The following is a 12,755-nucleotide window of genomic DNA, read 5'->3' as shown; positions in this document are numbered from 1 at the left end:
ATATATTTTTAACAAAGAGATGCAAAGAAAATTCCACATTTCAACATCCTCAACATTGCTTCTCATGAAGGCATGAAATATAAACGTACTACGGGGATTCTAACGCTGCCTACCTGCCGGTCGACTGAGGACTGGACTGCTGCCTTTGCCCGGATGTCACCCCTGAAATCGCCACATCTCGCCGGACCCACTTTGCGGGTCCCGCTTCGCGGCTCCCTCCGTGAGCTGGAACTGAGAAGGAGGGGCAGAGACTTCGTACACTACTGCATTGGGCTGTGTGGTTGGAGGAGCAAGGCTGCGAGCGGTGTGGTCAGGGACTCCATCTCCCAGGAGCCCCACACAGCCTGACCTGAAACACCTGGGCCACTCTCCCTGCTTGGCCCGCCACCCATTTTCGCCATCAAAATCTGACGCTCTCAAGCGCTTCCTGGGATTCTAACGCTGACTACCTGCCGGTCGACTGAGGACTGGACTGCTGCCTTTGCCCGGGTGTTACCCGTGAAATCGCCACATCTCGCCGGACCAGCTTCGCAGCTCCCTCCGTGAGCTGGAACTCAGACGGAGGGGCAGAGACTTCGTGCACTACTGCATTGGGCTGTGTGGTTGGAGGAGCAGGGCTGCGAGCGGTGTGGTCAGGGACTCCATCTCCCAGGAGCCCCTGACAGCCTTACCTGAAACACATGGGCTGCTCTCCCTGCTTGCCCCGCCCCCCTAGTCTCACTCGCACCTATATTTTACAGACCACAATCACCGCTGCGCGTGAGCGTCCCGGGAGAAGCCCGGGACAAGGGCGGGACCGTCTGTGGCCGTCCGTGGTCTGGCGAGGTTGGGTTGGGCCACCCCCCTTGGTTCTGTTGTTTGGTTCTCTGGTTCTGTTTTATCCCACCTTGCTTTTGGTTTAAATAATTAATCATGTCTTTACGTTCTGGCAAGGTACGATCTGTCCAACTGCAGACGTCCAAGGGGGTGGTATCAGGGCCCCTGGATGCTTTTATCACTAGGGCAACAGGCATATTGGAAAAAGAGATAGCTATGGCTGAAAAAAAGGCTCTCAATTGATTTAGTTAGTGGGAAACGTTCTTCGCTAGGCTTAATTGCTACTATACCCAGTCCGGAGGTATCGGCACCGAGTGCAAATCATCATTTGGTTATAGCACCAGAGAAAGTGCCTTGTGAGGAGGGGGGGCGGGGGGGTTCGTCCCTGATCTCCTCCGATATTGAAATAAACCCTGGCAATTCACAGGATAGTCGGGCTGAGAATAGTGTGCTTCTGGCAAGTCAATCTCTGCCGGATTCATCCTTCGATGAGGTACCCATGAGAAACTTATCGCGTAAGAGAAAAGTACTAAGAAAGGCTGCATCCACTTTTACTGCTTCTTGCTCATAGTTGCACAGACAGCAACTCAAGGGACTGTTGGCTCAAGTTACCCCAATAACAGCCTCATTGAAAAGGCTCCCCGTCTTTTAAACACATTTCCTAGTAGTGGGAATGCGTCTCTATCAATGGACGGGAATGGCTGTATTTGCTTTGTGTTCACTACAACACACACCTCTCATCCCCACCTGCACACATCTCCGTTCAGTGAGCCCCCACAGAAAGATTCAAGCAGCTATCACGTCAACGAGAGATAGCAAACAAAACACGGAATACAAATGAGATGGGAGTGAAACAAGAGAAACACCGAGCACGGCGTCAGTGTCGGCATTGCTGTGGGGGGGGGGGGGAAGCGGTGATTAAATAAACAAGCTCTCGGCATTGCTGGGGGGTGGGAGGGGAGGGGGGGCAGCAACCTTTGATGTGCGAGCGAGTGGGAGGGAACGACCATATGGGGTGTGAATGAGAGAAGTGAGGCCGAGCGTACCTTGCATGCATTGGGGACAATCCTCGCTGGTTTCAAGAGTTTGTTTCGCCTACATTCGATCTCGACATCTGCAATCGAGACCTAAAAAGTTATAAACAGAGGGAAGATGAAATCTAAGACAAATAATGAAATTAGGGAGAATTGAAGAGCATAGAAAAAGGGAGAGGACAGGACATAAAAAGAAAACAAAGAAGAAGAAAGAGGCGGAAGCAAAATAAACAAAAGAAATAGAAAAAGCACAGACTAGAATGTAAAATAAGCAAAAAAGGGCAGGATAAATACAAGAGAAGAAAAAAAGATACATTAAAATAACCAGAAGACAGGAAAAAATTAAGAAAAGGCCACAAAATACAAGAAACACAAAGGAGGAAAGCGTAAACACGCAGTGGGAAGATAATTAAAAGTGAAGTAAAGAGGGGAGCGAGAAATAAGCGGTAGGGAAGAGGAACAAAAACAGAAATGAGGCAGTGGAAACAATAAGAAATAAACGGAAAAGAGTAAATAAACCGCAAATTGGCAAATGAAAGCGTCATAGGACAACAAACTAATCCGAGAGGGGGGGAAGTGGAAAAGAATGAACGAGACAAAGAAGAGCGGAAAACGAAAAAGGGTTGTACTGATAAAATACAGAAGAATGATGGAGGAAAAATAAAGGGAAACTGGACAAAGTAGAGACATTTATTCTGAGTTGAAGCTGGGTAAAGTGTAAAGGAAACTGCAAACGTGTGACAGGTGGCGCTAAAAAAGTGGAAAGACAATGTGAAATCCCAGTAGTGGAAAAGCATTCAGAGAAAGGCTGAGCCTGTGGAGAAAGTTCCAGCTGGAGGGGAGGGGGCGGATTCGAGCACCCTCGGAGGAGACAGACTTGGCATGTGGGCCGTGAGTCAACCAAGTAGTTTTCGAGAAAATTGAAAAATGCAAAGCGTTCAGTTAATGTGCAAAGTACCATGCTTTCTACAATGCAGGATAGAAGTCATGTTATGTTTTTGTTGGGTATGGAAAAGAAGAAGAGGACTCCTGTCAAAAACACTGTAGAAAGTTGTAAAAATGTTGTTACAAATGTTATTTTCTTTAGTATAAAACTCGGTATGCCGCTTCTCAAATGTATTTACTTCTTAACAGCGATGTTTTGCCTCTAAATGCATTGCCATGTGGCTATGTAATTGAAATAACATTCCCTCCCCATTTTGAACTAAATTGTGCTTTTCATGTCGAGTTATGTTGCTTTTAGGTTTAGGCAGCATGCAACGCCAGACACCCCTCAGAATGCACATGGAAACAGGCCTTTAGCTGGAACTCTCACGAAGCAATAGTATATATGTATGTAGGTATGTATGTGGGCTAATTGAAAAGGACACATGCTGATGGGGAGAGTTGTTTCAACCACCACACAACGGAATAACGCCCTAAACATGTGATATTAGGGTGGTGCTAAAATTGCCCGGCTGCCCCCCTTCTGTACCCATTTCTGTGCAGCAGTCCTGGCAGCGAGGGGAGGCCTCCGGCGGGCAGAAGAGGAGAGACAGGTGGCGACTGGAGTGGTGCTTCGTCAGCACAGCACAATACAGTATGTTTACAGCATTCGGAGGGGGGGGGGGGGGGGGGGGGGGGGTTCTTGGGGGATGACGATGACGATGTGTCCGTCAGCCCTCAGTTCGAAACTGAATGCAATTCTGTAGGGCACGCTACTGCCTCCTCGCGTTTTACCACTTACACTGTGACACACATATTAAAGAACAAGCACTGACAAAGTCAATACCTCTTGGTTATGCCAGAGGCGTTTGCTTTTCCAATGTCTTTCAGAGCAGTGCAGCTGCTGTGCAGCACGGCTAAAGGTTAGACAAACTAGCAAACGAGAGACCTATTTCATTGCAAATGCATTCCGCGCCATGTTATAAAAATAAAACTAGTTGGCATGCACTGTGACTGTAGTTGAATTTATAAGGCATTGTACCACCCGTCCTGCTTCACTGAACCAAAGCGGGACACCTTGTTCCCGTGTTACAGCGTCGCTGATCTTAAAGCAGTTAAAGGGAGTCGCAGGACCAGGACATGCTCGAACATATAAGTACATATGACGCACTTCAACGCTTGTACATTCTTGATTTATTACTCCCACCGTCTCGAGTATTGCAGCCAACCATGAGGGTCACTGGTTGTAACGGACTGTGATAATGACCAGCGTTTAATACATAAAATATCAACAAACGGTCATAGCGAAGTGCCGCCGGATTCCGTCCTAGTTTCACATTGTTCACCTCCCTAGGTAACAGCATGTCTGTGGAGCGCCGGATGTATGTTTTCCCGCATTGTATGTGGTCGCATATCGCATGAGTTCATGTATGATGCTCCAGGGTGTATCATGTTAGTGGTACACCTGTAGTTGTTTTATAAGTGATGCATTTATTGGACCTGCTGCCGAACTGGATTGGTAATACCTTTCTCTACCTGCATGAAAGTTTCCACGCTGCGACGCCGGGGCTTCTTTCAAAGAGAAGGTCGAGGTCAAGTTTATACAGTCGACTCGTAAAAGAAAAACACAAAACCTCAAGGAAGGTTTGCATCCATCCAGGTGTTTGCTTTCTGAAAGAAATGCCTCCGCGTAGCAGGAGAGGTGCGGGGATGGGCGCGCGAGCTGCGTCGGAGTGGCACCGGATCTCCACTGTCCGTGCCTCCGACATGAAGCTCTGGTGCATGAGGAGGTTTCCCATCCTGGAGTGGGCGCCCCGCTACAGACTGAAGGAAAACCTAGTCCCAGACACAGTTTCCAGGCTGCATCTGGCTGTTTATCAGGTAACACACGGTGATTGTAATGCAGATACCGTTACAATTTCAAAAGTGATGTTTATCATTAACGCTATAACGTTGTTTTTAGCGTTCTTTTTATTGATAAGAATTTGCTAAAAATGCTTAGAGTAATAAAAACAGCAACCTTTTGAATAACAGACACAGAGGACTGTTAAAAAATACTAGACAGCTGCGCAGTGAAAGTGATTGCTATTGTTAATAATAAAAAAAAAAAAAACACGCCCGCGAGTGGCGCGCGCCACAGCGTGGTTTTAATTATCGTGCCCGTGTCTGGGCACGATAATTGAAATCACATGGCCTTTGGTGCGCGTAACAGACACCAATAGGTCATGGGTGGAGCAATGCGCCCGCCTTTAGCCTATTGCGTGCTTACTTTAATTACAAGACGCACGCAAAGGCCAATAGCGTGGCAGAAAAGGCCTAGGTCAGTGCTGAAACCCTGTTTTTCAGCTACTAAATGTCTCGTGCTGCGCAAGGAATGCTGCGCACTCCACCATAAGTCGCGAGACCTAAAAATTAAGTTACTCACTTAGAATCCTATTTCTCTTCATCATAGACATAAGCAAAGAATTCTGAGGCATGTAAAATATAAGGTGAGGGTACAGTGGCCTGAGCCCTGTAACCCTACAGTGTCCAAGTCCATTTTCAGACACTGCCAGTAAAGCCATGAAGAGTATATGGTCTGGGAGTTGGTCATTACAAACTTCACAGCTCCATATTTGCTTTACTAATAACTGAGTAGTTTGGTAGCAAACTTCTCAGCACATTAAACTCACACTGATGCCAGTGTGGGATTTAATGTAAAATGGACTTGGAGGGCATCTTATAGATGCTCCCTGAAACTCTACCAGCCCTGGTGTGATTCCTGAATGGGTGCCCGCCATTTGCCACCACCAGACTGGTTTCTGGACCCATGGTTAAGAGCCTCTGCTTTTTGGGTCCCGAAGCAAAGCCCATCCTGGGCAGAGGCGTCATGCCTCCTCCCCCAGGATGCGCTGGATCCACGAAGAGGTAGCTTCAAAGGCCTGCCGCCTTTCGAAGCTATCCCTGCCTTTTGCTGCCTCAAGCAACTGGCTCTCACTGGTTCTGGCCCCCACTTTGGGTAGGAGAATCGGCAGGAAAACACTTAGGAGAGGTGTGCCCAACCTTGCCAACCCCACCGCTCAGGTGGGGGATGAGAGGTAAAGCTCACCTCTAGTCCCCTCCATCTTGAAGATGAGGAGACCCAGCCAATTAAGAAGAAGTTCATGCTCCCCTCCCAGTTAAGGGTGGCATAATAGGGAGGTACTCGCCAGAAGGAAGTGACCCATTGGCCTGTCCCAACTCCGACCAGCCCAAATTGGAACCCCAGTGTGACCAGCAGCCCCCCAGAGCCCAGAGGACCTGTCCAGCACCATCTTAAAGACTTTTGAGAAAGTCCGGTGCTCACAGGAAACAGACTCACCCACAGAATCCAGATACATGCAGCTCAGTGATTTTGCACCACTCTGCACCAGATGCCTACGGCTCAAGTTCCCCTGCAAGCTTGCCGCCTTTTGACTTCTTGTACTTTGTAAGGCACAGTATGCTCACCCTGTTCTTGTCTTTCTGTGAGAGCATATGGTGGTACTCTGGGAAGTACCTAAAGAGTATTTTCGATCCATTGTAACCCAGGTTCAAGAAAAACTCTGCGCCAATAACTCATTTTCGGCGATTCTTTGTATTGTCTGCTCGGTCTCGATGTGCGCCTTCTACCAGGCCCCATGTATCTTGTCACTCTCCTTCATAACCCTACAGTAGCGGATCAGGCTCTATAAATCTTACATCCAGACCCAACGGATCAAAAAAAACGATCCGAAGAGGACCATGCAAGGGGACATCAGTTCGACGTGATAGGAGATGGACAGGACAACGCATAATCAACGACTGTGAAAGGAAAAAAAAAATGAAAAGGGACAATTCTGGACCTAACCATTAGATGGTGGAATAAGGCAAAGCATGTGAATCTTGAAAAGATTCAGGCTGCCAAATAACCATTCACATGCAGAAAAACAATGCTATTACCAACAAAAGAAAGTAAGACTTTCTATCCCTGCATCAATACAAGACCAACTGTGTTGCAGAAAACAGACTGCTGCAAAATTTGATGGACAGCCCAGAAAGCCCATGCCTAAGGGGGACTCACATAAACAAGCCAATAGCTAAAAAAAAGGGCTTTTGTAACAATGAAATATTGTACTATCAGGACTTATGCCAAATAGCATATGCTGTCTGTGGCTAGACATAATAACTCAGTCAAAGTGAACAGATTTGATGTTTGCATGCTGTGTAGATTGGGCTAGCATAAGGTGAAAATGTCAAAACGATTGGCTTTGCAAATCTTTGTTTGCCTTACAGCACTAGTGGCTTGCATTTTGAACCATGAATAAAGATTGAAAGCCTGCAGCAGAGTAAAAAAACAAAAAGATTTTCTGCATACAATGCATGTAGAAGGTTATACATTTGTGGAGAAGTGTGGCTCACCGGTTAGAGCAGCAGACCCTGATGCAGAGATCTGACCCGGGACCAGGGTTCAATTCCCGTCACGGCAGGCTCTTGGGCTCAATGTCCGCAGACCCGATAATTCTCACCACGGTGCCTACTCTAATCATGGGTCCCACTCTGCAACTCAATAGCTTGCTTAATCTCCACACCGGCCCTAATCGCTAAGGATGCCTGGCTTCACCTTGGGGTGCCCAGGAGTGGGCGCCTCACAGGAACAGGACAGGATGGGTTCCTCAGTGGTACAGCGTGGGGACACACTGGCTAGTGTAACCAGGTGCTTTATAAGTTCAGTTACTACTACTACTAATACATTTACATATCATGGCATTGTTTGATTGTAGCATCCCACGTTAAGAGATTTTTGCTTGCACTCACTCCTCAGTGCGAGCAAGCCACTTGCTGACTGATTTCCGACAGTAAAAGAGTGCTTTAAGCAATCCATGGAGTCAGGAGGACACACCCAAACAATCAATAGAAAAACAGTGAGTCAAAAATTCTTTTGGGCTGATACAAGAATGTATTCACATTACGTCAAAGCAAAGGCTGAAGGCTCCACAGCAAAAGATGCCAAATGCTGAAAGAGGCTGACAAAAAATAAGAAACACAAAATATAGACTACAGTATTTGCCACTGCAAGACAAACCTAAAAAAAAGAAGATGCAGAAGATTAATAAAACTGGACATACAGTTTCTACGGCAAGGACAAAGAAAAAAAACAAGTACCTTTTCTTCAGTCAGTGATGCTAAGTGGAGTCTATATCGGTCTAGATCATCCAAACTAGGGACAGCTTGATCATCAATGAAATAAAGTGGTGTACACAAAATATTACACAAGTCTTCATCTCTTTGCCTCAGGGTGGTCAGCTCAGTCTGTCTCTCCTTCTGTTTTAACAGGACTTCTACCCTGGTGCGCAAGTCTTTTTCCAGTTGAAGGATAGTTTGATCATCATCTGTCTAGAAAACGGAAATTAACGTTACAAGGGCTTTTTAAATTTTTACTTACTCCACTTTTACAGTAAGAAGGGGGATAAGAGTGCATACAAATATTTCAAGATAGCCTAAGGCTATGTCACAAGACATGGGTTCGAGCCTCGGCAGGGACTCAACATCCTGTGATTCTGGGCAAATCACTTAATCCCTGTGCCCAACAAAAAAAAAATGAATGTGCCGTCTGTTACGAAACTGGTGCTCATGTAAAGCGCTTGGATACCTTTGAGTCTAGTTCGCGCTTCATGAAACTCTCCCAATAAGACACGTGCAGCCATGCAAGGTCAGCCATCTGGAAAAGCTTTTTAGCTATAAGAAAAGTCACCCAAAAATGCCCATTCGTAATGTCCACACATGACACCATCAGCATTTTAATATACCAATCCTAGATGATTGAAAGCCATTATAAAATGGTAAATTTAAGACCACAGAAGCAAACTGCTTGGAAGCAGAGCACACGAATAACAATTAAAAAACAAAATAGACCAAGAAGGAAAGGGACTGAGAGCAATGGTCAGCAATTCCAATCGGGAAGCTAGCAGCATGGAAGCAGTGTGCATCTTTCATTCGCTCGTACAAGGGATTGAAAGAAAATATTACGGCAAGGGTGGGAAGGGAACAAGAGGGGGAGCAACTGGAAAGCATGGAGTGGTGGGAGTGAGGGATTGGGCGGACAAGGCAAAAAGTGGGGAAAATAAAAAAAAATTGCCCTTTTCAGCAAAGAAAGGATACAAGTCATCCAGCCATGAATTAATTAAAGAAGGAATACTCCAGGGGTGGGACAAACAGGAATAGGCAAGAAAAACAATAGGGAGCAGGGAACAGAGAGAGAGAGATTAGCCCAAAGTCCACTCTCCATGCTGTATTGGAAAACAATAGGGCTTCGACAATACATAGGTAAACTGTCTGTATGCAAGACCTAAAAGGTATGTATTCAAGTTTCCATTATGCACTGCTCAATTTGAGACACTTTATGTGTTAGTGAGCACGCCGACAAACAGTCATTCAGAGTCATTGCGATATAAATGGCAAAACCAAAGAACATTTACATGACAAGTCAACAAGGCGCCAAGCAACAATGATCAAAGGAGTCATGAGTCTTAAACTGTAAAATCTAGTATCCTGAAAGGTTTCTTTTAGAGCTTACTTCAAAGGATGGCAGCATGAGCTCACGGCACAGCACGTCCAGCTCCCTACGACATACATCAATGCTTTTGATAAGGCGCTCTTTTAGGGACTCTTCTTCTGCAAACATCATATCCAAAAGTTCCTTAAAGTTCAAAGTGGGAAAACAGAAAGTCACGAGTTGTGACTAAGATCACAAAGAAAACCAACATTCTTTCACATGCATATTAAAGAATTGGACACTAATAAAAAAAAGTATACTAACCTCACACTACAGTTTTACTCAACTAGAAATACCCCAACCAAGCATTTCCTTGCTTTTCCATTACACCACCTTCAGGCTTGTTCTTCACTCATCGAGCTAATTTCCAACTACCATCCTTCCACAGGTGGCATCCGTTCTATCTAGTACTAATCATGGGTCCTCCCACTCCTTTCTGAACTTGCTTCTGTTACCTGCACCTGCCATTTCAAGCCCTATGACAGATAATTTGTCTTTCATTGACATTTTATGCCACCAAGACAACCATGAAATACGGCAGTTCTGACATATTTCCTAGCCGCTCAATAACCCCATTACATCTGATCAATATCTTGCTTTTCTTCTTCATTTATTCCCTTCTGGTCATATCTGTAGCGTCCTTTTTTTCACTGGCTCCATTCAGTTAGGTATTCGTTTCAGTTTCTCTAAACTTCTTTTAAAGTATTCATGGATTTGCTCAACCCCTTTGGACTTGCTCTGAATAGAAGCAGCCCTCATTGGGACCTCATGAACTTTGCGGAAAAAAAGTATTTAAACCAGTTCAAAATTGGTCTACAATGTGTTGGACACTGTACGAAGCTGGCTCTTTGTGCATGGTATAACAACCCTGCGGCATACCATAGAGAGTCTTGGGGTTCCCCAAAAGTGTACAGAGCTCAATGTAAAACCCAAAGTGCTCTATTAGTGGTAGTGTTGGCAAGCAGCCTTAGGCCTAACAGAGAAGTGCAAAACATTTATTGCACAACATTGTTCAATAATGGACACGTCTCAAAAAGGAGATCCGCAACAATTTTAGAAAAATAAGCGTTGCTTGTACTTTAAGACCAAGATCTTTGCAATAAGGTAAGTATGTTCTCAATTAAAAATACTTTTCACTTTAAAGAGTCGACAAAGTGCAATTTCTGAAGAGTTCAATTTTATCCTATGGAGGAAATAAAAAATGTGGTTAAACAGGTATGCAACTTACAGTTCCAGTCTTCGGGACCAAAGGTCAGCAAGGGCCAAGGGTCAGGCGAGTACCAAAACTGCATCACCAGAGGCACAGGGGCAGACCGGTACAGAGCTCAAAATCTGAGTTCGGCCAAATGAGTTTTAATGGAGCCTAGGGGTGCTCAAAGCCACAGTGCTAGCAGGTAAGTAGATCGGTTGCAGGGGCCAAGCTTTGGAAGTTAAGAGTAGGCACAGGTGGGGCCACAAGGCAACAAACATACAGCTATGTGCAGGGTGCTATTTCAGCATCAGGCGCCCAATGTTTTTCAACGGAGATTCCGCTTTCAACAAACAGGCTGTAGCAGTCGCATCGGAGGTTGGAGGAGGGAGACCGAAGACAGCATTTAAGTAGAGATGTAGGGGGTCGTAGGGGCACAGACTATTCAGCTTACCAAGGCCCAGGGGACTCGGTGTAGGGATGCCTTCAGATGTCGGATTCTTCTTACTGGAGCCAGTCGCGGCCAGAGAGAGCCTCTGCATTCAGGTTGCCGTTGTCATCGTGGAGTCCAGGTTGGGTTTGCAAACACTGGACTTGAGGTCAGGATCGTTAGGGAGCCTGTTCTGGGTCAGTGGGCCACTTTGACACGGGCCAGAGGTGTTGGGTACAGAGTGGGCAGGACTCTTGAATATGCAGGCCACCGGAGTCCTTTGTGTTGGTTTCTTGGGGACAGAACCACTGTCCTCTGGAGTTCGGTCTGTTCAAAGTGCAAGCAGTCTTCCTCTGATTTCTGGAAATCACTGGCTGAAGGACAGGAGTCTTCATGCAGTGTCTTGGAAGCTGGAGACAGGCCGGTTGGGTCGGGGCCAAGTCAGTCGTCTTCAGGCTTCGCTGCACAGCGTCTTCTTAGATTGTAGGTAACTAGTTTCTATGTCTGAGGGTAGCCACCTAAATACTAAATTTAGGGGGTGTTTTAGGGGAGTTGCAGGTAGAGCAAATGGGCACCTTAACAAGGGTGACTACATTCGATATTATACCACTCTCCTGTGGGAGGGGGCATAGACCTAGCCCTGAATGGAGGAGTCCCCTCATCTTCAAGATGGAGAGACTGAAAAACGTGCTTAACTTCGCCTCTTCCACCTGAGGGGTGGAGTTGGCAGAGGTGGGCACACCTCCTAGCCCTTCTAAGTTTTGCCCAAAGTGGGGGTGTAAACCGGGGGCTGCCATCTGCTGCTAACAATAGAGGCTGGGGGTCGCATTACACAGGTCGCAGGCCTTTGAAGCTTCACCTTCAACCACTGGGCCCATCCTGGGGAGGAGGATTGACACCTCTGCCAAGGATGTGCATAGTTTCTGGTCTCAGAGAGCAGCGGCTCCTCACCCAGGGGTCCAGAAGCATGTCTGTGCCGGTAAGTGACCACACCAGGGTCAGTCGTTTTTCAGGGGGCACCTCTGAGGTGCCCTCTTAGTACATGGTTTACACTGTCAGTGTGGATGTATTACAAGGCGTTTTATGGTAGCAAATACTCCTGGTTTCATTGAAGCAATCATGGTGCAGAGAAACTGAAGTCGAGTTTCCAGCCCATGTACTCCTCATGGCTTCCCTGGAACTTACGATATTTAAGAATTGGCTTAAGTATTGTAGGACCAAAACTACTCATGCAGATATACCCTATTCTGTGGTATAGTGCACCCTGCATTAGGGCTGTAAGGCCTGCTACAGGAGTGACTTCCCTATACCTTCTGGCAGTGCTGGCTAGCATGGCATCCAGGCAGGTTGCCATGTCAACCTTCTTGTTTTTCACCTTACAGGGGTATGCCAGCTGCATGGTCCTAGTGAGGGGGTCCGAGGGGACCCTGTGCAGCTCCCAGGCCCTAGGTACTCCGGTTACCACTTACTAGGGACTTACAGGGGCAGAAGTACCAATTGTGGATAGGTTTTCAGGGAAGGAGCACCGGCAGAGGGGACCTGGTTGGCAGGGACCCTGTACACTACTATCAAAACACATCAATAGACAAAAAGTGTGGGCTAAACATGTCAAAAGAGGCACTGTCTCAAAGACACTATGGAGAATTTACTTACCTTCTGTAACATCCTATCTGGTAGAGACATGATCCAGCCACAGATTCTTTACCCTGGAGTTTGCAAGATGCCAGGCTGGATCCAGAAGACTTTTCCTCGAGCAATACCCTTGCACACCAGTAAGTGGCGGTGGTCACCTCAGTGTGACATCTAAGTCTTCATGCGGAGCCATGAATT

General features: G+C 46.5%; 1 protein-coding gene across 1 annotated transcript in view; it reads right to left on the bottom strand.

Moving 5' to 3' along the window:
* The window catches only part of LOC147733583 (protein regulator of cytokinesis 1-like), a 394,866-nt gene that overhangs the window by 164,858 nt on the left and 217,253 nt on the right, over window positions 1–12,755 (bottom strand). Inside the window, exons 3-4 of the mRNA XM_086958172.1 lie at window positions 9,328–9,450; window positions 7,917–8,147 (exon numbers count right to left, since the gene is read on the bottom strand). Of these exons, the coding sequence (XP_086814298.1) occupies window positions 7,917–8,147; window positions 9,328–9,450 (354 nt within the window). The remainder of the gene's footprint in view (window positions 1–7,916; window positions 8,148–9,327; window positions 9,451–12,755) is intronic.

This window comes from Lissotriton vulgaris, chromosome 2_1 (assembly GCF_964263255.1).
Source record: "Lissotriton vulgaris chromosome 2_1, aLisVul1.2, whole genome shotgun sequence".
In the NCBI taxonomy this organism is placed as follows: Eukaryota; Metazoa; Chordata; class Amphibia; order Caudata; family Salamandridae; genus Lissotriton; species Lissotriton vulgaris.
Note: the sequence above shows the minus strand (reverse complement) of the source record. Positions and strands in the feature narration are given on the sequence as shown.